We start from the raw sequence: 23,955 nt of genomic DNA on the forward strand, positions 1-23,955 counted from the left end.
TTAATATATGTTAATCTTCTTTATATTGTTTTATAAAAGCGTTTTCTGCGCTATAATTGTGATCATATATTTTTACTAATAGGATGTTTGTATAAATCACACATTTTCTCTATTAACACATCATCCTCTTATGAAAAATGTTTAATGCAAAACACAAATTAAACAACTTTTAAAAATCTTTAAATATGGAGACGTTTGAGACCTCGCACATTCCGTAGATCCAGCAGCTCAACGCGTGCGTGCGCAGAGCGCGTCCCCGACCACACGCCACTGACAACAAGCTGGCATTCCGCGTCCAGACTGGCTTTTAAATGAAAATAAACCACTTAACCCAAAGTATAAGACAGACAAAATAATTTGGTCAGCAGGGTGAAGGTAAGTCAGCAGTTTTGTTGCTATATGCTCGATAGTTTGTTCCTGCGTGATGTAAACGCGAACTGCCACGGCCCATCTTATTTATTTGTGTTTTAATATTAGATATGAATTAACCACCGATGTTTCCGCGTTTGCATTTAGTTTATTGTATTTTTTATAGATTGACTTTACGATAATGTCTATGAACGATTAAAATGTGAACGGATTCAGGTGAGGCGCACCAAATATTGGGTCAAATATGAGCGTGCGCGCACTCGATAGCTTCACCAAACTCATAACTTTCTCGTTTCTGTAAGGCTATTTAACTAACTGATGCAGTTATCTGTTTCACATGTTGACCTGTTTGGACTTAACGTGTTTATGCTGGTTTAACTGATTTGGTTTTGGGGATTCTCTCGAATTCTCGCGTGTCTGCGTTACATAGAGATCTGACAGAAATGCATGTTTGATTTTAACGGACAAACAATTTCAGTTTGACAGAAAATGAGCTAAACGTCTTTAGACTATTATCTTTAGTCTATTTTTTTTCTAAAGAAAATAAAGTTTCACCATTGTATTTCGTTGAAATTTGGATGTATATGTTTGTGAAGCTTCTTGGTGGAGACAAATTTTCTGACACACCCCCTCAGTGTTAAAGCTCTTTGGACTGTTTTAAATTTCTTGACAGAGCAAAAATGCAGTCTTTATAATGGTAAAGAGCTCACACAATGGAACCCTTAGTTTTGAACTTTTTATTAATTTATTAGTTTATACTTTTTGAACTTAATGTAGTAGCCAAGATATCCTCCCCATTGAAGGAGAACATGTTGTTCCATTTGGATAAGAACATTGACAGGGGAGGTGTGTTTTGAAAGTATGAGATATTTGAGTTATGAAATTGAGACCTTGCATTATACAGATAATGTGGGGTAGAACTAGTAACTATACTTTTATTGATGTTAATGCTGTTGTGTATTTAAACAGCATTTTCTAAAACTGTAAAACAAAGTTTATGTCAAATCAACTTGTCTTTGAATGACAAATGAATGTGGTGTAGTTTGCGTTCTGGTTGTTTCTTGGACCAAACCAGTTTAATCCAGCACAAGAATTTGAACATCTCCCCCCTTTTCAAAAATGTACAATGTTTCACACACACACACCCTCCTAGTTTTTACGTAAATGAGAGTCTCAGAACTTGCTATATGGTACTCATAATAATTAACTTTAAATCTGCTTTGAGTTTTCTTCTTTTACATTTTGAATGTGAAATCTTCCCAAATCTTAACACAAGAGTTTTTAATGCAGAGATCAGACAGGCATTTGAATTCGGTTTATTTGTTTGCTTTGAATTCTGGTCGAGATAAAACACTCAAACAATGTGTGAAGACATCCATAGAGACGAAAACTATATAATTCCATTAAGTTTGGGCACAAAATTTATGGCAAGTTGAATTGCACGTAGGTACTTGTGAAATATGTATTGCCTTGAAGCCTTTGGCCATAATTGTCCTGAGTCAACATTAGTGTTTATTATCTTGGGTTATTTATTATTCATTATCTGGGTTTGGGATAGGGAGCAAACAAATGCCTCCAGATTTCAGGATTTTCATTTTGTGCTTGACTGCTAATTCTAGTTGGCATTACTGGCTGTGTGTATGAGGGCAGGGCATTGAATTAGTTCACTGGTTATGTAAGTTGTGTCACACATACATGGCACACACATACATTACACACATACATTACCCACAGGCATAATAGGGCTGTGCAATATACCAAAATCACAAGAATACCGTAAATGTGCATATCACGACATGCATATCGCAATAGCTTGCAATAAATGACAGATTTAACTGTAATGCTTCCAAATTTTATGCATGGTCAAATGGTCGATGCGGACAGTATAGTATCTGGCACACAGGATATGTGTGCGTGTGCAATTGTGTTTGCATTGTTAAAATGTCTGCTAAGTTTTATGCAACATTAAAACATGGCTTTTACTTTCGAAAGTCATGCTTTCTTTTCTCAGAAATATGAAACATATATGTTGGTTATATAAAGAATGTAAGCACTGCGAAGCACTGCTACTTGGGCGGAGTGATTTGCACAACTTTGACCAAACTCTCTGCTCCTTACCAGGGTGCATCTCGGGTGCTGCGAGAAAATCACTCCACCCAAGTAGCAGTGCTTCGCCTTCTGAGAATATAGTTCCCAGTACTGTTAAATGATGGCTGTGTCTCATATGACCTTGTTATTTGTACACGGTGTGACTGTACAAAACAAAACACATAAATAGGAAAATGTTTGCGTTATTTTGTCACTTTGCTAGCTGGAGCCATTCACTTCCAGTCTTTATGCTAACCTAAGCTAGCGGGGGCTGCGTCATACGTAGTTACAGCATGCACAGAGATGAGAACGGTATGTAAGGACTTATCTAACTCTGTGGGATACAGTGAATAAGCTAAATTCCCAAAATGTGGGCGTGTTTCTTTTAAAGTGAGTTTTTCTTTTGTGTCTCTGGAATTAACAAAAACTGATAATTTAAAGCAATTGTGCATAGATAATGATTGTTTGGAAACTGTTCACCCACCTATCATTGTTAAGGTAAATTGATCCCCCCATCTAAACATGTGCCATTGGTTTAGTTACAATGTTTTTATAGAGGTAATGTGTTTACACTGTCAAGTGAGCCTATTAGTCACTTAACACCCAAATTAAATGTATGGAAAGCCCTTCATTTACCAGAGCCGCTCGATTATGGGGAAAATCTTAATCATGAACTCAGATTTTCCTGACTCCATGTTCAAATGCAGTGGTAAGGCATTAAAAACACCAGCAGATACATGGTGATAATTGGCTTTCTTATCTTCTCTGCTTGTGTGCTAATACACCGGTGACAAGAATAGCTTCAAATGCCCTTGGTAAAGCATGGCGGCCTAGGAGATCAGGATTGTAGAGAGAATGGGGGGTTGCTGTCCTTTTGACCTGAAGGAGACCACTGGTGTTTTGGAATGCTGGACTTCATAGCAAAGTTGCAAACAGTGTGTTTAAAATTGAGAAAACAACAGTGTTACAGCACATTAATGGGTTGTACAGCACTACACTACAAAAAGTTTCAGTATTCAATGTTAAATGTGTATTGCATTTTTTTACTCACGTGTGTGTGTTAGTGTTCGGTCTGATTGTCAGCTTGACACAGATAGCTGTTGACTAGTGAATTCATTGAGGCCAGCTAAAGTTGAACAGCTGCCAAATGTCTGACAGTCAGAATAGTGTCTGCACTGTTGAACAGTGAATATACATTTATCTCATGTCTTGTAATAATCAAATGTGTCTCTTTTTGTTTTGTAGAGTTTTTCATTATAGGGTTAAAACTACTTCACTTCACTTGAGAGTTGTTTTCTCAGTAGTGTGTCAGCATCAAGAGTTTTAATGAAACCTTGACCTCAATATCTAATTAGTGGAAACTTAAAGCCATGTACACATACAAACAGCCCAATCTATTGAATTTTCTGTACAAAAATATACTGGAGTAAAAGTACTAGGGATGCTTAACGATTAATCGCGATTAATCGTTAGCAGAATAAAAGTTTTTGTTTACATCATATATGTGTGTGAACGGTGTATAATAACTTTGTATATAAATGTGCACACATGCATGTATATGTTTTAGAAACGTTTACATGTGTATATACCCTGATCTCACGAATTTCCGTGGCTAGGGATGCTCCGATCGATCGGCCGCCGATCGGTATCGGCCGATAATGGCATTAAATGACTCGATCGGTGCTCGCTAAATCTGCCGATCTCATAAACCGATCTTTCTGTTTACTTTTGTCATCAAAAGGATCCTGAATGCGGCTGCAATTAAAGACATTTTTTACGTAGCTCGAGCATTTTTTCATGTGCGACGTGCAGATTTGTATGTCTCTCTTTGCCTTTACAGAGATATGCGTATTTTCTATGAGGACGTGCTCCGGTCAACAGCGCGAGGCGTATACAGGGTATACAACACATATCTATCACGGACAATTGCATCCTCATGCCAAAAGTTTATTATTTGCATTCGTTTTAAAGTTTTGAGCGTTTAAACTTTTATTTTCCTCACAGCTGCTTGTCTGCGTTCAGCCGCCGCCCACACACAGCAGCCTGTCATCAGTGCACGTGAACAGAGCGATCTCTCCCTCTCATGTCTTAAAGCTGCAGTAACCTAATTCATCTCTCAATAAAATCACTCTCTGCTCTTGACTAAAGAACTTTTATACTTCATACGAATGCGTGTATATTTAATTAATACAGTACAGACTGTGAAGTGTTTTATTTTCAGTACTTTTAGGAGACCTAAGCCTTTTTAACGCCATATTAAATTTCTCTTTGCAGAATAAATATTTGTTGTGCTTATTTATTTTAGTCTCTATTAAAACAATAATATACTTAATTACTGCAAGAAAAATAACAAAGGCAATATCTGTGGTATTATTTTATCATCTAGAAAAAAATGTAACAGTTACAGTCATCAAAGAGCTTGCATATCAGCTTTAAAAAAAATCGGAATCGGTATCGGCCGATCACGAAGATTACAAATCGGTGATCGGTATCGGCTGCAAAAATCCTGATCGGAGCATCCCTATCCGTGGCATAGTCACGGAATTTTGTGCTCATTTTTCCGTGGCATTCTCACGGATCTCCGCATTTTTCCGTGGCCCTCCTACGGACTGTCTTTTTCCGTGGCATTCTCACGGATTGGTTACTCAACTGTTTTGTCCAATTTTCTTACCATTTTCGCTTCGGTTTAGGGTAGATTTACATGAAATGACATCCCTACCCAAACCCAACTCTAACCCCAACACCAGGCGACAATTGTTTAAAGTTTAGAAAATATAAAAGAATAAATCAGAAAAAATAGTATAAACCAATAGTTAAAGTGACATACTAACGCAAACACCAAATCTAACCCTAAACCAAAGCGAAAATGGTTTGAAAATAGGAAAAAGCAGTTGAGGAACCAATCTGTGAGAATGCCACGGAAAAAGACAGTCCGTAGCAGGGCCACGGAAAAATGCGTAGATTTGTGAGAATGCCACGGAAAAATTAGCACAAAATTCCGTGACTATCCCACTGAACTTTGTGAGATCATGTTGGTATATACATTTGTATATTTATGTATATATGTATATATAAATATAAATATAAATACTTAATATATACATTCTTAAAATTATACATGAATGTGTTCATATTTATATATATATATATATATATATATATATATATATATATATATATATATATATATATATATATATATATATATATATATATATATATATATATATATATATATATATATATATATATATATATATATATATATATATATATATATATATATATATATATATATATATATAAATAAATATTTATTATACACAGTTTACACACATATGTGATGTAAACAAAAACTTTTATTCTGCTAACGATTAATCGCGATTAATTGTTTAGCATCCCTAAAAAGTAAGCATGCCATATAATACAAAAAAATGACATCCATTAAAGTCACATATTCCAATACAACTTGAACAAAAGTCCTAAATTATAAAATCTTAAAGGGCCCCTATGGTCCGATTCATGATTTTACATTTCCTTTGGTGTGTAAGTGTGTATTAGTACATGTTAATGCATATGGATACCTAAATAGTATATTAGGATGTATTTTTATTTTAATTCTTTACTATGCCAGTGGCATCGATGTTGTACCATATTTTTTGTGTATGATTTATTATTTTTATGTCCTGCATCTGAGCCCATTTAGTTTTTGGATGTGTTCGCCTCTTTTGTAGTGTTAACTTTTTGTTTGGCATGAGAATCAGTTTTTCCTCTTGTTTTTTCGCCAGAGTACCACCATGGTATGCTTTGTTTTGCTAACCTGGAAGCCAGGCTCTGATATGGTTTGGCATTAAAATTAAGCATTAAAGCAGTAGTCCACTTTAATGATGGGTTCTATTGACTTTTTATAGTAGGAAAAAAATACTATGGTAAGTCAATGGGCCCCATCTATAGAGTGGACTACTCCTTTAAGGAAGTATACCTGTGACTGAAACGTTTTCCATTCTATGTTTAACCTTGCACTTTTTTGTGACACCTAATCCTTGTAGGGATGGAGTTCCCTGTAGATGTGTTGGTGTCTGGGATACATGAAGACTTGGAAAGTTCAGCCCAGACATACATGAACAAACTACTTTACAGCAACCCGGATCATACACAATACGTTACTCTTCCTAGCGCAAGAAAGGTAACACACAGAACATAGATAAAACAGCATCTCTATTCACAAACACACACAGCATAGATCCTGATGTCCTGCATACAGAGATTTTAGCAGTTATATTTGTGAAAACCTCACAAAGTCAAAATGTTTCTAATTTTAAATTAGGCATACTTATTTGTTTCCTGTTGATGTAATTAAATATAAAGCATTTCATTAAGCCAATTTATGAGCTTTCAGATTGTGAAAACCAAGATTACTGCAAAACCTCTTTTTGTTTGGAAAAAAGGACCATTAATGGTGATGTGTTTTTTTTTTTATTCTGGCTCTTGTAGATTCAGATCACTCCTGCAAATGTTGGCTTTGTTCCTCTTTATGGTGCCAACCTCAGACACAAAGTTCTGGCTCTGTTTGCTCCTGAGGACCAGTTCACAGGTAATTTTAATTCTCTGTTATCTGTTTATAACTATAGCTCATAGGTGACAATGTTATTTTTCACTTTGATTCCTTTTTTAGCTGTGGCTTTGTTTTTGGCTGATGAGTGGTACAATGTTGAAGATATTCTCAGAACTTCAGATCCTGCAAGAGAAGGCCTTGTAAAGGTAATCTTTCAATATTAATACAGTATATTTGGTTAAACTTTATAATAAGGGTCCGAACTAATAATGAACGAATACCTAAATTAATTCTTATTTAAATATTACCCAATGATAAGTTAAGGCATGTACTAACCATTAACTAATGAAGAGTACAACATGACTTGTTTGTTAGTTGTTAGTTTATGTATTCTTTAAAGGTGCCATGTCACAGAACTTTTTTAAGATGTAAGATAAGTCTGTTTAGCTTAAAATACCACTGAGATAATTTATTATAGCATGTTAAAATTTCCACTTTGTAGGTGCGAGCAAAAATGTGCCGTTTTGGGTGTGTCCTTTAAAATGCAAATGAGCTGATGAAATGCAAACACTGATCACAGTGATGGTGGTTTGTTGACATTGAAACTCAATTGTGCTGTCAGTTTTTTTTATTTCTCTCTTCACTAAATGGCAGTGCCGTGGTTGGATAGTGCAGATTAGGGGTGGCATTATTATAATAAGATACCCTTATGACATCATAAGGGGAGCCAAATTTTAATGATTTTTTCACATGCTTGCAGAGAATAGTTTACGAAAACTAAGTTACTGAATTGATCTTTTTCATGTTTTCTATGTAGATAGAAGCACTGGGTACACAATTATAGCACTTAAACATGGAAAAGTCATATTTTCATGCTACGAGACCTTTAACAATGAATTCATGTGTTGAGTCATGTTGTACTTGATGATGACTCTTCATTTGTTAATAGTTAGTACATGTCTTAACTCATCAAAAGGGTCATGTTTAAGTAAGAATTAATTTGGGTATTAGTTCATTATTATCCATGGCCATTTATGATAAAAGTGTTGCCATATATAAATACCACAGGTTCACATTTTATATATAGACGGTTTCAGCAGTAACAACATAAACAAGCGGCTGTCGCGGTCCGCACGTAACTTCCGGTAAACTCCGTTAAGAATAAATAACAACAAAGTTCTTAAAACGTAGTTTATTTATATAACAAGCAAAAAAACAACACATAGATTACCTAGGAAACCAAAACATTTGTTATTTTCGACGAGGCATTCGTTCAAGAGATCAGTTTAGTAACTAGTCAGACCATAAAAAAAACGAAACCGGAAGTAAGGTTCGGATCCAGACGTGTATCACGTGCGGCCGATGAAACCGTCTATTTCTGTGTCTAGCTGAAGTTTTTAACTTAAATTTAAAGTTAACTTGAAGCATGTTTTGGAGCACACTGACAGTAATCTTGTGTTTATATCAAAATACTTTGTATATACATATGAGAAGCCCAGATGCAAAAGCCGCTAAAAGCTACCTCCGTCAAAATGAGAATGATATTAACCGAATGCTCTCGGCACGTATTATGCGTTCATCAAATTCTTTCGCTTCAAATCTGTTTAATCTCAGCCTCAGGCCATTCAGAAATACCGGTTTGTTTGCAGAATCCATTAAGAGTCTTCTAGAAACTGCTGATGGTTTTATGAAGGAAATGGTACATCCTGGTGTGTTTTCACCGAAGGAAATAGGAAGAAGTTTGATCAGTGGATCAAAGTGGCGTCTTTGTCTTGCATTTCCAGATTTGCATACACAGTTCTGCAGAACAAGGTCATGAAATGTTTTTAGCGAAGAACAGACGTCTGTTTTTTCCTCTCTCTCGTTCACTCAAGAACACACAATGCACTTATCTTCTTTGATCCTCCTAAAAAAAGGAGCAGATTTTGTTCATTCAACATTGCTATGCAGTCTAACAGAACGCATGTGTTTTAATATCCTGTGAAACAGACTGGATTTCCTCTGAAGGAATTTTATTTTCATAACTTTACTTTTGTATGAGCTGTATTGCGTTGGACAGCTGGTAAAGAAACTCCCCAAAACTGATTTTGTGAATTATTTTTTTTATTTGCTGGTTAGGTGAGATCTGTGGGCGAGAGGATTGTGTTGTATGTCCTGAACCGTATTATTTACCGGACGGTGGAGATTGGTTCGAACGAGGTGCCATTTCTTTGCCATGGAGAAGATGACCATGCTAAGATCCTGTGGAAGAATGGGGAAGCAGTGGGCTTCTATTCAGTCAAATCTAAAGGTCTGTCCTTCTCCTAAGAAAGTCTGAAAGCTCTCACATATGTAAGCAGGCAACACTGCAGGCTCCAAGATTGGGGTAATCTAGTGGAGTAAAGTAGTGCGTTTAAAAACCTGGGCTTGTAACTGAAAGGTTTTGGGTTAACACCCTTCAATGTGCAATCCATGCAAATGTTTTTCCCAAAAGCACAACCAAAATGTTAAAGGGACGCTCATTTTTCATTCCACTAGAGTTAAACATTTGATTTTTACGTTTTGAAATCCATTCAGCCGATCTCCGGGTCTGGCGGTACCACTTTTAGCATAGCTTAGCATAATCCATTGAATCTGATTAGACCATTAGCATTGCGCTCAAAAAGTACCAAAGAGTTTTAATATTGTTCCTATTTAAAACTCGACTCTTCTGTAGTTACATCGTGTATGAAGGCCGACAGAAAATTTAAAGTTGTGATTTTCAATGCCGATATGACTAGGAACTATACTCTCATTCTGGCATAATAATCAAAGACTATGCTGTCGTTCCATGGCTGCAGCAAGTACAATGATATTACGCAGCGCCCCTTGGTAACTTTTTAAATAGCAGGGTACTATTTTCAGGCACTGAGTAATATCATTGCGCCTCCTGCAGCCATGGTACGGCAGCAAAGTCTTTGATTATTACGCCGGAATGAGAGTATACGTTCTACTTTCCTCATCTACAGGTAACTTGTGCAATAGCTTTGTGAGCCAGTGCTACCTTCTTCCCGTCATGGACTCCATATTTGTCCGGAAGAGTCACCGTGGTAATGGTCATGGGTTGCAGATGTTGGAGGATTTTGTGGACTCTTTTAACGAAGAAGAACTGGGCCTGAAATACCCTTTAACTCAGGCCATGCAAAAGGGTGAGAAACTGTTGTTTGTTTAACCATTTAGTGTGCAAGGTGTACACGTAAGCTTTACAAGGAAAGAACCATTTTAAAAGTGGTAACTAATGTTGTAAGCAAATATCAGACTAGCACCACACAGCGTAAAGAACCTGTTTTGAGACTTAATCTACAGTCATGTGCTTTCAAAATGAGAACCTCTAATATATATGAAGCGTGTTGTAATGCAGGAGCTACAGTTTACCCTGCAGTGTTTTTGGTTCTGGTTACATATAACTTTTAACTGCTTTTGTCCCCAGAGGGGAAATTATTTTCTACATCACTGCACGTTTAACGCACACAACATAAACAAGTACAGTCACGATAACACAGCGATGTGTTATCGAGATATTTAATATGGCTTCATTAAAGTACATTTAAGATCAGATATGTTTAACACCTTTTTGGGTAGTATTTGAACTCACTTGAGGTGTGTAATCAGTAAGGGCGTCACGATTTCGATTTTAAATCGAAATCGATAGAAATTAAGTCACAACCTCGAACTTCGAATTAAAAAATGGAATCGTCGATGCTGCCACGCCCCCATGTCACGTCCGGTAGGCTTGCCAAGTGAAAAAAAAAACACGTGTTGAGTGCTGCGAGTCAACCTCCTCTAACTTAGCTAGATACAGCCAGTCAAAAGATAGCATGGCAGATGCAGGAGACACCACGCGAGCTGCTCTTTACATGGGAAACAAAAAACAGCAAGCGCCTTCAGCTGAACTTAATCAGAGCACGCGTGCATGCACAGCAGAGCGGCGTCTGTGACAGGACCGGTCGTTTCCCTGAACTGAGATCCATTTCAGAACAACTTATTTCAGTTGCTTAAGAGTTATAAAAACAGCATTTAAACATGACTTATTTGGGTATAGTCTCACAATCTCGTCTGACGGTAATAAAAGTGTGTTTTAGGGTGCAAAGTACTGACGGGAATGTTCATATGACAGGAAGTTTTGTTTTATCAGGTATGTGCGTGTATCATATTTTTCCACTGGCAGCACAACTAACATGGCAGTGTATCTCTGGGTTCAAGGTCAGATATTATATTTCATAAAAGTCTAGTGGCATAGCAACCTGTTCTTTAAAAAAAAGTGAAAATTGAGAATCGAATCGATCCGTGACCTTAAAATCGGAAATGTAATTGAATCGAGGATTTGGAGAATCGTTACACCCCTAGTAATCAGGGTTTTTCCTGGCTCAAATTAAGGTGGAGGTGGTGTTATCCTTATGCACACATTCATGTGTACGTTGGCTCAACAACACACTTTACACACAACATATTTTTGCTGCTCATTTACATTTAACAAACCACAAAGTTGTAATGAAATCTAAAGTTAGCAGTGTTTTTAGTCTTTGGCGATAGCTGATGTGCACGGTGAATGGGGCTCATAAACGTTTTGGTAACAAACTTTTCTCAAAAAATCTTCCTTCATGTTTATTAGAACAAATTAATTTATTAAGGTTAGTTACAACATGAGTGTGTGTAAATTTTTTTTTGTGAACTATCCCTTTAAGTGTCCAAAAACTATTGTATGTGCATGAGTTTTTGTCCGTAATCCTTCTGTCCCAGTATGCAGTCAGTATCTGAGCAGATACCCAGCAGATGTGGACCTGCTGTGGGAGGTGGAAGGAGTTGGAGGTCCCTATCAGAAAGTAAAAGTGGCGAACAAACTTGCCTCTGTTAAACTAAAATGTAAGCTTTTGTACTTCTGCTGAAAACAATGACCTTGATAGTTTCATGTAAAATATTTGGCTCTAACAGTTAATGGTATCGGTCTAATTTATTGTTTGTCTTGGCTTTTATGAAGACGGTAACAGCTCATGGCCAGCAGAGGACAACACAAATGGAGAATTAGTTGTGAATGAGGTGGAGATGAATGAGGAGGAGATGAATGAGGAGAGCTCCCTGGATATCACGGTAGATTTTTTTTATTATTATAGTAGCCTCTAAAAATAGTTTAGTAAGTGAATTTTACTTGATAAAATTTCTTTAAGCTCAAACCTTTTGAGCTGTGTTGTTTTGAATGTAGATATAAATATAGTGTTGCAAGTTCATAAAAGGTTATAGTAGATTCATCATAACATGTTTTTGCATCTTTTTCTCTTAATGTTAAAAATGTCTTTCTGCATAGGTACTTAAAGAATCTACTAACCTTGACTGAGTACAACAAATTGTTTTTATTTCATTTTTTCAGGAAGACGTGGTGACGATCAAAAAACATCTGAAGGCAGTAGAAGGTTTGTTTTGGTCTACACTGTAAGCACGCATTCGCCAGTTTAAGTGTACTTTCATGCCATTTCTATGTTCATTTTTTTTCTCCCTTTAGAAACCCTTGACTTGCCCGTATCCACACGCTCGCAGAGCAGCCAGCACAGACAAAAGAAACGACAGCGGGAAGAGGACGCCGATGAGAACCGACCTGAAAAAATCAACAGGTCTTTAAAAGCACTTACAGTATAAGTGATGCCTTTGAAGTTGATCTTAAGGTTACAGTAATACGTTTTTACTATTTTGTGTCGTGTATATACAAAATGCATGTAATACATTGCATGAGATGGTAATGCAGCAGAGGAGCTCAAGTTTTTGAATATAATCTGTTAATATTATGTACAGATAGGATGTTTAGTTTACGTAAAGCTGTGTATATTAAAAGTGCACTGTGTAATTTGTAGGAGATCTCTTGGCAGAAATGCAATATAATATACATAACTACATTTTCAGTGGTGTCTAAAGGCCATTACGTTTTTATTACCTTACTGTTAGCCATTTTTATCAACATACTCTTGCATGGAAGTCGCTGTTTTACACCACCATGTTTCTTCGGTAGCCCTAAAAGCACTGCTCTACAGAGTGTTTCATTACTACATTGTCTCACTTAGAATATGTATAACTTAATGCTTTAATTAATTGAAAAAGCCGAATAATCGTTCAAAACTTCCGATTAGTCATCAAAATACTCTATTATTAGTCGATTAATTGTTATAATGATCAATAGATTAATCGATTATCAAAGTAATCGTTTGTTGCAGCCCTATCTCGGATGACAAAATATTTGTCTTGTGCCGGCTACCGTAGCTTCTCTATGCGTTTCGAAAGGGAGGGTTGAGCTGTCGAACGTAAGCCGAGTCATTGGTTCAATTCGCAATCTGCAAATTCTAGATGCCGCTAAAGTCTACACACACACTTTTTAAGGAGTGCTTTGTAAGGTAAAAAATAATTCGAAAGAGGCACTTGAGTCATATCTAGGGACCAGAATTTCATAGAAGCTTAAGGGTAGATTGTTGACTACTTAGTAATCACCTCTGGCAACGAATTTGTATCAGTGCACAACATCATTAGCCTGGTCCAACCAGACTCTCGTACATTCATTTCATTTGTACAGAGAGTCTGGCCACGCTCCATTGCAAAGCATTACTTCCATTAAGGAGGGTCCTTTGTTGAAGTTTTAAAACTATTGGATCTGCCCAGAGTCACTCAGGATCTGCCAAAGCCAATCGCTAACGTGTGGTCGCGACGTATATCATGCGCCGAAACCGGCCCGAAACAACAAGCCCGAATGATAAGACCAACAAAACTTAGCAAACCTGGTTCTTGCTCCGGCTTTAACTTCTGTATATTCGGCAGTTTTGTAACAACGGACCGAATAGCTTTTCTCACGTCTTTCTCCGCTGCCATTACTGAACTACAACTCAAACTGACGCACGACCTCAACGTCATCGTTCTAAGCCACTCCCCTCTGTTCGCTGATTGGACCTGCAGATTTTTGCAGAAGAAAACGAAACTCCACACAACAGTCCCAGACGTAGTACTGAAGCGAAATGAAAATTAAGCGGAAGCACGTAGGAGGGCAGAGCCAGGCTACAACATCATGGCTTCATAAAGAAAATGTTTCATTTTTCTAGTTTGTCTTGTAATTTGGCTTTAGATTGACTAAAGAAGAGGTTGAGGTAGAACCTGATGCTGTCGTACCAAACGCTAAAGAGCCGGATGAAGAGACGGAAGGAGAACAAGAGGAAGAAACAACCTCAATCCAGTTGGATGTGGCGGAGTCTACCGAGGCTCTTCATACAGAGCCAGAGCATGGAAATACGGTGAGGGCACTGTTTGACCCTGCTAAACACAACACTGTTACACATCTGTTACACAGGGTATTTATTTTTGCTTTAGTAACAGGACCAACGAGTGGTTGATGTTTGCCAGGGTAAATTTGTTTATCGTTGCTGGCGTATGTTTATGTGGTTTATAAAACAGTTGCTAAATTGTGTGCAAGAGACCCATAGGCAAATTGTTTTTGGTGTATTTGCATTTGTGCACATGCCTCAAATATACACTACAGGATTTTTTTACATCTCTCTCTTTGTGAAGATCAATGGAGAATTGAGTGACAGCCAGGCAGAGAAGGAGGCGGGGTCAACAGACACAGCAGAGGATGTCCAAAGCGGTGAGGAGTGCTCTCTACAACCTCTCATTAAAAATGGTACTGCTGAAGAGATGGAGCTAGGGGAAGAGAGCCAATCACAGGAGACTCCTGTGGAAAAGGTGTGCTATTTTGTTACAAATGTTTACACGTTTACAATTAAGATTACATGATATGGCGTTAAAGGGGACATATCATAAAATTCAGACTTTCCCATGCTTTAGTGCAGGAGTGGGGAACTCTGGGTCCTGGAGGGCCACTGTCCTGCAGAGTTTAGTTCCAACCCTAATCAAACACACCTGAATTTCATTTCCAAGTAATCCTGATGACTTTATTTAGATTTTCAGGTGTGTTTAATTAGGGTTGGAACTAAACTTTGCAGGACAGTGGCCCTCCAGGACCAGGGTTCCTCACCCCTGCTTTAGTGCTATAATTGGGTCCCCAGTGCTTCTATCAACCTAGAAAATGTGAAGAAGAACAACCAAGTAACTTAGTTTTGTTAAACCATTCTCTGCAAACATGTAAAAAATAGTTTATTGAAATCTGGCTCCCCTTGTGATGTCATAAGGGGATAATATCGCCCCTTAATCTGCAATATCCAACCACGGCACTGCCATTTAGTGCAGAGATCACCTCATTTGCATTTTAAAAGGACACGCCCAAATGCTGCACTTTTTTTGCTCACACATACATAATAAATTTATAATAAATATTAAAACTTCACATACTTACTCTAAGGATACCAAGGTTTTTTTTCATATTTAAAAAGTCTTTCAAAATGCCCCCTTTAAGTTGCTGTGCCGTGGCGTGATTTAAGCAGACCTGTTCGCAATGTTTTTCATACACGCTGTTAGTTATTTATGGCACCAAGTGACCTAAAATTTGTCGAATTAGTTTTTTTTTACTGTTGCGGGCAAAAATCATTGATCTTGCAGCACGTTTTCTTAAAAAATTTGATGGAATATGTGGTATATGTGGTATATTTATGCAATTTTAGCAGAGCTTTTGCAGCTTTTCAACGATGTTCACATCACATAATCAAGTCACTTTATAATGTTTCCATGGCAATGGGACATGGCTGTGCTTGTGTGAGGTAAATGCAACATTTTTCAACTTTCTGCTAAGATATATGATTTTTGCCCCGCATATTTTGCGCACGGAAATCTGCAGTTTGTCCTACAAAAATATGCGGACTGGCTGATTATGTGTTAAATCATGCGATCGCATAATCACGTTTTTCTGGAGGAACTGATTAACCAAACAAGTTATTATCTCTCTGAACCAAAGTATAATTAACTCTTTCCCCGCCATTGATGAGTTATCTCGTAAATTAAAAGAAAATGTTTCCCTGCCAATGACGCTTCCCTGGCGAGTTTTTACGGTAATCTATAATTCCGCTATTATCCACTAGATGCCGCTCTTGCCCAATTTATTAAAAACTGAAGCATCAAGTAATTCAACAACATTGTAAACTCTGTGCATGTTTTGATCAGCAATCTGAATCTCTAACAAATTAAATGCAATTATCTCAGGGCTTGCTCAAAATTTTTTATTTTTTAAAAAGACCTACCCATATTTGAGAAGTTATAAAAAGTGAACCAATAAAGATGGGATGAAACTTTTTTGTAAGCAGATGGTTTGTTCTTTTATTGGAGAAATTTTCCTGGAAAGCATTTTTTGAAAATCACAAAAAAGGCTGGTGGGGAATGAGTTAATTCACTTTTCTTTTTTTTTCTTTTCTTTTTTGCAGGAGAATGTTGTAGATATTCCAGATGAGTCTGAGGAGCCTGCTGCAGAGTCAGAGCAGACTGACCAAGTGCCTGTTTTTGAAGGGAAACAGGAAGCATTAAAGGAAGAAGAGGCACAAAAAGAGGAAGCATTTGAGGAAGAAGAGGAACAAAAAGAAGTTGAGGAGAAACTAATTCTTGGAGTTGAGGAAGAACAGGAAGAGGAAGTAACTCCTTCAACTGAGGATACTAAGGACGTAAATCAGCCCCCAGAAACCTCTGAGATGACTTCTGAGGTCCCAGCTCTCCTAGCTGACCAGGGAGAAGATGAAAATGTGCGTTCTGACCAAAACTGTGTGGCAGTGGGAGATCCATCACACCCTCAGCCAGATGCTTCAGTGGAAGAAGCCTCCAATGCTCCTATTGAAGCAAGACTAGGAGAGGAGGCCATCATGGAGACCGAGGAGTCAACCGTTAACCAAGATAAGCAAATTTTGGACCAAGAGAGCCAGACTGTCACAGAAAATAGCACAAAAGATGGTACAGTTGAGCTTGAGAAGATAAATGAAGATAATACAACCACCACGGAAGATGAGAAGGAAGAGGTGAAAAGCTCAAACGAGTCTCCTGATGTTCGAATTCTCAGAGGGGGCAGGAGCAAGCCTGTACCTCCAACTCCCAAACGCACATCCGGTAAATTGGGCAAAGCTGTTGTCAAAGAGGTAGAAGAGGAGCTGGAGGAAGAAAAAGAGGAGGAGGAGAAACTCTCAAGCACAGAAGAGGAGAAGGGGAGCACTGAGGAAGACGAGGCTGCCGAACACAACTCTGAAGAAGAGGAAGAGCCACCGGTGGTTGACAGGAGGGTGTTGAGGAGGAAAAGCAAAGTAATACAGTCCACGCCCAGACCAAAAGTAAAGAGACACAGCAAAAACTGAGTTCATACTTCTCTCTCTGGTACTCCATTACACTACACAGTCTGTCTCTATACGAACAACACAGTTTTCTTTTACATTTTAAATATGCACTACACGGTTATATACTTAGATCTGTACTAGAGAGTGTAGATGTTTTATATATAAAGTTTATACCGGGCAGTGTATAGACAATATTGGTTGTCTTTTGATTTAGATTTCATGAGGGTAATTTTATTACTAAAAGATAAAGTTAAAAAGAGTCTTTAATATGCTGACTACTCTAAATTGTAACTGTGAACTTTTAATTGTTCTTACTTTTATCCTTTGACTCACATTTGCTTTTGATACACATTGACTGGTTGCAACTTAAAGGGTCAGGGTGCCCACAAATTCAAAATTCTGTCATTGTTTATTAACCAAAAAACATACAATTTTGAAAACCATACAATGTGATGATGTTCATAGTGACTGCATTTACAAAAGGGAAGCCATGCAATAGATTTGTGAGGAAGAGTTTGAAAGTTTTAAGAACTGTTACCTCAAAAAAGTGTTTGAATCAATGGGTGAGTTGAATTAAGAACTTGATCAGTGAATGAATCATTCGTTTGAGCCAGTTTATGATGTTTGATTTGGTTCCCAAATCAAACTGTATGAATTTAGGAATCAAACTAATTTATTCACAAACTAGTCCGACTCTTTAAAGATGTTACATGGCTTGTTGACACTTGTTTTGTTTTTTGTCAGTGCATTACACGTGTGGTCGCTATGAAAAATTACATAAAAATTGGTTAAACAATGACAGACTTTTAGTTTTTGGTGAATTTAATACTAACATTTTAACACTGCTGTTAAAAGCAGCTTAGCTTGCACACTTTCAAAAACTGACTTAAAATGTAAAGATCGTATGTTAAGATGTGATGTGGATTGAGTTTTTACAATTGTGGAATACATTAAAAAATATTTCACTTTTAGGGCTTTTGTTAAATGTTACCTCACACAGCAATGCTTAAAAAAAGAAGAAAAAAAAACATTCCACAAGTTCAACTAGCTTTGACCTTTATAGTGCACCTAATTAATTATTTTGGCTTTTTTAAGTGTTTTGTTTTCTAATATGTACACTTTTTCTTCAAAATGCTGTGAATGCATAGATGTGTGTAAATGCACACATATATGCTCTTACTTTCTTTAAATGCTTTGGTCTAAATATAAAGTTTACATATAGCTTTATTTGCTATCTTTATGATAACACATACATGCTGTATTATACACACAAATTATATTAAATATATAGATCTCTTATTGTTTTATTTTAAATTACACTGACTAGATGACACTTTAAGTGCAAAACTAATGTTTGATGATAGAGATTATTGCTTTAAGTTGCTTTTTTCTACTTTTTGGGTGGTGTTTTTAGTGTCTAAAGTTTTTATGACCGTCATAACCTCCACTGACCTTTTTTCTGTGTTCTTTTTTTTGTTAAGATCTGAACCCACACTTGTTTCATGTTAAATCTTTGTTAAAAAAATAAACAATATTTGCATACTATTTTAGTGTTTACATTTCATATAATAAGTGTTCTGATTTATGCAAAAGCTCGTTTCTCCTTGTCTGTGGGCTGCACTCTATGAATGACCACATGAGGTCGCTGTGGGATTTTGCAAAAGCTGTTGCTGCAGTAGGTGTTCAGGCACCTGAGGTCGGTTAGTTGCTTAAGATAAAAATATATGGGTAAAAAACATAAATCTAATTTTCTGGAGCTTCACGGAACGTTTCTCCCATCATTTGATGCCAAAGTCATCACGAGTTAATCTGTGAACGATTTCAAAGTCTTATTTTAGTTGTTCAAGCAATAATGTCCTGAAATTGTTTTTGCAAACTGTGATTTTTTTTTTCTGTAGTTAATAAATACCTTCTTTGAAAATCCCTTGTGTTCTTTTCATTTTTTCTCACTTTGTTTTTTTATGGAGATACACTAAAAATAGCGCACAGTAAAGCCAAGAACCATTTTTGGGTCCCAATTTAATATTTAGACGGTTTCATTGGACGCACGCGCGTTACTGCGGTTACGCGCCTGGAACCAAAGTTAGCTTTGGGTATGTGTTGATTTATCGGTCTGGCTAAACTAATCTCTAAAACAAATATCTTTCGAAAATAAAATGTTTCGGTTTGCTAAAGACGATGAGGAGACGTCGAGCATGGATATCCGATGTGTGGAGCTGTTTGGCAGCCAGGCAAGAATTGGCAAACATTGTATAACTGTTACAGTAATTTTACACAGTAGCTTTAGCTCAGTGTGGTAACGTTAGTTGATACACATGTGATATATGACTAAAGATAATTTAATTTAATTTCTTTCGCTTGTTATCAAAAATAAACTACTCTAAAGTGACTATTATTATTTATTATACGTGGAAGTCTACCGGAAGTTGCGTTTGTTCCACAAAAGCCGTTTATGTTGTTGCTGACTTTTGAAAACGGTTCCCTACAAAAAACTTTATTGGCTACGGAAAATTTCTGTGGATGTTACATGTTCTTTATAAAACCATATTTAGCTGATAAAAAAACTTTTTTCAAAAATTTAAGTGTCACAATGGTTCATTAAGATATTGTCTCGCAAAACGTGTTTATTGCATTGCTCCTCTCTATGAGAACCTGCGCTATGTTTACAGGATTGCTTTCTCGGACAGGGTTTAGATTATTCCAGGACTAGGCCTTCGTTATATTAAGACATTTAAGAGTTTTTTCAAACAAATCTTACCAAAAAACTGTTATATTATGTCAGTGCAAGATGTTTTTAAATTAAGGCAGCTCAAAAATGTATTTTAGTCTGAGACTAAGATATGCCCTGTTAGGGAAACAGGCCCATAGTGTTCAGTTTTTGTCTTCTGAGATATGGAACTGATTTTCCTTATCCTTGTAATATTTCTCTAGGGGGCAGACCTGCTGTGAGATGCTTGAAACTTTATTGGACGTTTGTGAGTATATACACACATGAGAGGGGTAATTTTGTATTGCTAAAGGAAGGAATGATTTTTTGGTGTTAATCATTTGATAAGTAAGGTGTTTGAGAGTGTGCCTGTACTCTCTTGTGTTTTTTAACAAAAGCTGCCCAGCTGGCTTTCTCCTCTGACGTACCCTGCCTGGGTCCATATGCTTTTATCTATTTTGGCAAATTTGATGCAATTTCCCCATCATTTGAATTTTGGTATTTCACTGACTATTTTTGTGCAACCTTTATATTTTGAAAATTGAATTGCTTACAGGATATTTCGTAGATAACACATCCCAAAACACAGTTAATTTCTGAAAGGTAGATGGGCAAAATTTGAGGAAAAATTCATTTGAAACCAAGCATAAGGACATTCTGTATATGTACATTTGTAATGTAAATGCTCTTAAAAATAAAGGTACTACTAAATGTTCTTTGTTGAACCATTCAGCCATTCTTTCTTGGCATCATGTAGCACCTTTATTTTTAACTGTGTCTAGTATATAGTTATCTGCAAGTGTGCGTGTGTGTGTGTGCGTGCGTGTGTGCTTGCGTGTGTGTGTTTTATGGTCCTGGCTGATTAAGCTTGGCACTGTCTGGAGTGGGTTTGTGTGTGTAATTAATGATGTGTCTCCTGCTCTCTCCCATGGTAAAGGCTAATAGGATTTCCCAGCCCCAGGCTACAGCGGGGAGAGACTGAGCGTGTGGAAGTGTGCAGGAAAGGAGAGGGGAGGCAGATTGCAGGAGGTGATAGGAGAGGTGACAAAGCAGGAGGTTCGAGCAGGTGGAGGTGAGAGGTTATAACGGATTCTGAATGCTCTGGCTGGGCTTGAGAAGAATTAAGACTTCTGTGGGGAAAAGGGGAAGTTAAAAGGCAACTGTGTAAAAATGGTTAAACCTCTAGAGAAAGTAACTGGAAAAACATAGGGGCGGTTTCCCCGACAGGGATTAGACTAGTCCTAGACTAAAATAAATGTAAGAGCTGATCCAAACTGAAAACAATTGCACTGACATATCTTAAATACATTAATGTCCTTTGTTTTGCATCAGCATGAACATAATAGATGGATGGATGGATGGATGGATGCTTGGACAGACGGATGCTTGGACAGACAGATGCTTGGAAAGACAGATGCTTGGACAGACAGACAGACAGACAGACAGACAGACAGACAGATATATGCTTTGAAAGACAGATGCTTGGACAGACATGCTTAGATGGATGACAGATGCTTGGACAGACATGGATGGATGGATGGATGGATGGATGGATGGATAGATAGATAGATAGATGCTTGGACAGACATATGCTTGGATAGATGGATGGATGGATGGATGGATAAATGAATGGATAGATAGATGGATATATGCTTTGAATGCCTGGACAGACATGCTTAGATGGATGGATGAATGGATGAAAAAGATAGATTAGATGGATGGATAGATGGATGCTTGGATAGATACTTGGATGGATGAACAGACAGACAGACAGACAGATAGATGCTTTGAAAGACAGATGCTTGGATGGATGGATGGATGCAAAGATAGATTAGATGGATGGATAGATAGATAGATGGATGAATAGACAGATAGATGGATGAATAGACAGATAGATGGATGAATAGACAGATAGATGGATGGATAGATGGATGGATGGATGGATGGATGGATGGATGGATGGATGGATGGATGGATGGATGGATGGATGGATAGATGCTTGGACAGACATATGCTTGGATAGATGGATGGATAGATGTATGGATGGATGTATGGATGGATGTATGGGTAGATAAATGGATATATGCTTTGAAAGACAGATGCTTGGACAGACATGCTTAGATGGATGGATAAATGGATGCAAAGATAGATTAGATTAGATGGATGGATAGATGGATGGATGCATGGATAGATACTTGGATGGATGGATGAATAGATAGATAGAGATGGATGGATGCATGGATAGATACTTGGATGGATGAATAGATAGATAGACAGACAGACAGACAGACAGACAGACAGACAGATAGACAGATATGTGCGTAGATAAACAGGCAAACAGACAGATGCTTAGATGGACGGATAGATAGATAGATGCTTTGATGGATATATGCTTGAATGGATAGATACTTGGATGTATGGATGAATAGAAAGATAGACAGACAGACAGACAGACAGACAGACATACATACAAATGCATAGATAGATAGACAGACAGACAGACAGATAGATAGAGTGGATAGATGGATGCTTGGATGGATGAATAGATGGATGGATGGATTGATAGACAGACAGACAGACAAACAGATTCATAGATAGACAGACGGACAGACAGACAGATTCATAGATAGACAGACAGACAGATAGATGCTTAGATAGATAGAGTGGATGGATGGATGGATGGATGGATGGATGGATGGATTGATTGATAGACAGATAGATAGATAGATAGATAGATAGATAGATAGATAGATAGATAGATAGATAGATAGATAGATAGATAGATAGATGCACAGACAGACAGACAGACAGACAGACAGACGCTTAAATGGACGGATGGATAGATAGGTGCTTGGATGGATAGATACTTGGATAGATGGATGAATAGATAGACAGACAGATAGATAGACAGACATGTGCATAGATAGACAGACAGGCAGACAGACAGACAGATGCTTAGATGGACAGATGGATAAATAGATGCTTGGATGGATATATGCTTGGATAGATGGATGAATAGATATAAAGATTGATCGACAGATAGACAGATAGGATAGATAGATAGATAGATAGATAGATACGGTATAGTAACAGTTTTTAAACCCCTGACAAAAACATTTATTTTCATCTATCATTATTTAATTAACTTGTATAAATAAATTATCAGATTTTAAAATCTAATTTGCATTGTAGAAAATTTTGCATAACTAGCATATACCCAATGGACATAATACAAAATAACCAGATTTATGATGCATTAAAATAATGCTGGGTTGTTTCAACCCATGGTTGGATAAACTGTAGAAAAACGAATCCGTAGCTTTAAATTAACCTAGGCAATTTTCATATACTGTATCACCCTATCGTGGGTTAAAACAACCCAGCAAAGGTTAAGTGAAATTTTTCCATATTTTACCCGACCATTGGTTGGAAACAACCAATCACATTTTAGATTTTGTACAAATGGAAATCACATTTGAAACCGAAGAATACTCAACATAGTTTCATGGTGCATTCAGGAAAAAGCATCAGCTAATCATACATGCCATGCTTAAGTTTTCTCCAATCGATGAATGAAAGCAGACACCATTATGCCTGAACATGTTTAAACATGACCTTTGACTAATCAGCAATCAAAAGAAAATACTGAAATATTACTGAAATCTCTGCTTGTAGAAAACTTAAGGCAGACACAAATAATGAAAGACTGATGGGAAAAGCAGAAAAAGTAAAGAGAGAGAGAGAGAAGCGGCATGATGGAGGGACACTGTGAGACTGTGTGCGGTGAAAGAGAGACGTGCTGGGGGGTTTATTTCATGCCGGGTGAAGAGGGGCATTGTGGGATAGCATGGGACGGAGTGCGAGGTGCGAGAACAAGCAGGTGATTTATAACAACAACAGAAGGCATCACTTCCCTCCGCCTTCTCTTCTCCTCTCTCACTGAAGCAAAACAAGGAAATCCATTACAGAAAGGCCTGTGTGATAATGGA

General features: G+C 37.3%; 1 protein-coding gene across 1 annotated transcript; it reads left to right on the forward strand.

The window, feature by feature from the left end:
• Window positions 1-228: 228 nt before the first annotated feature.
• On the forward strand, window positions 229-19,180 carry fam169ab (family with sequence similarity 169 member Ab). The gene is made up of 13 exons (XM_065244163.1): window positions 229-375; window positions 6,507-6,643; window positions 6,952-7,051; window positions 7,133-7,218; window positions 9,131-9,302; window positions 10,000-10,179; window positions 11,771-11,893; window positions 12,009-12,118; window positions 12,396-12,438; window positions 12,528-12,636; window positions 14,127-14,292; window positions 14,567-14,740; window positions 16,369-19,180. The coding sequence occupies exons 2-13, from the start codon at window positions 6,509-6,511 to the stop codon at window positions 17,278-17,280; spliced, it is 2,310 nt and encodes a 769-aa protein (XP_065100235.1). The 5' UTR covers window positions 229-375; window positions 6,507-6,508; the 3' UTR covers window positions 17,281-19,180.
• Window positions 19,181-23,955: the final 4,775 nt, after the last annotated feature.

The sequence above is a fragment of the Paramisgurnus dabryanus genome, chromosome 18, assembly GCF_030506205.2.
Source record: "Paramisgurnus dabryanus chromosome 18, PD_genome_1.1, whole genome shotgun sequence".
Taxonomy (NCBI): Eukaryota; Metazoa; Chordata; class Actinopteri; order Cypriniformes; family Cobitidae; genus Paramisgurnus; species Paramisgurnus dabryanus.

Coding starts and splice junctions, on each gene's coding strand:
- fam169ab (XM_065244163.1), top strand. CDS start 6,509: ATGGAGTTCCCTGTAGATGTGTTGGTGTCTGGGATACATGAAGACTTG. Junction 10,180..11,770: donor AACTCAGGCCATGCAAAAGG/GTGAGAAACTGT, acceptor CTTCTGTCCCAG/TATGCAGTCAGTATCTGAGC. Junction 12,439..12,527: donor ACATCTGAAGGCAGTAGAAG/GTTTGTTTTGGT, acceptor TTCTCCCTTTAG/AAACCCTTGACTTGCCCGTA.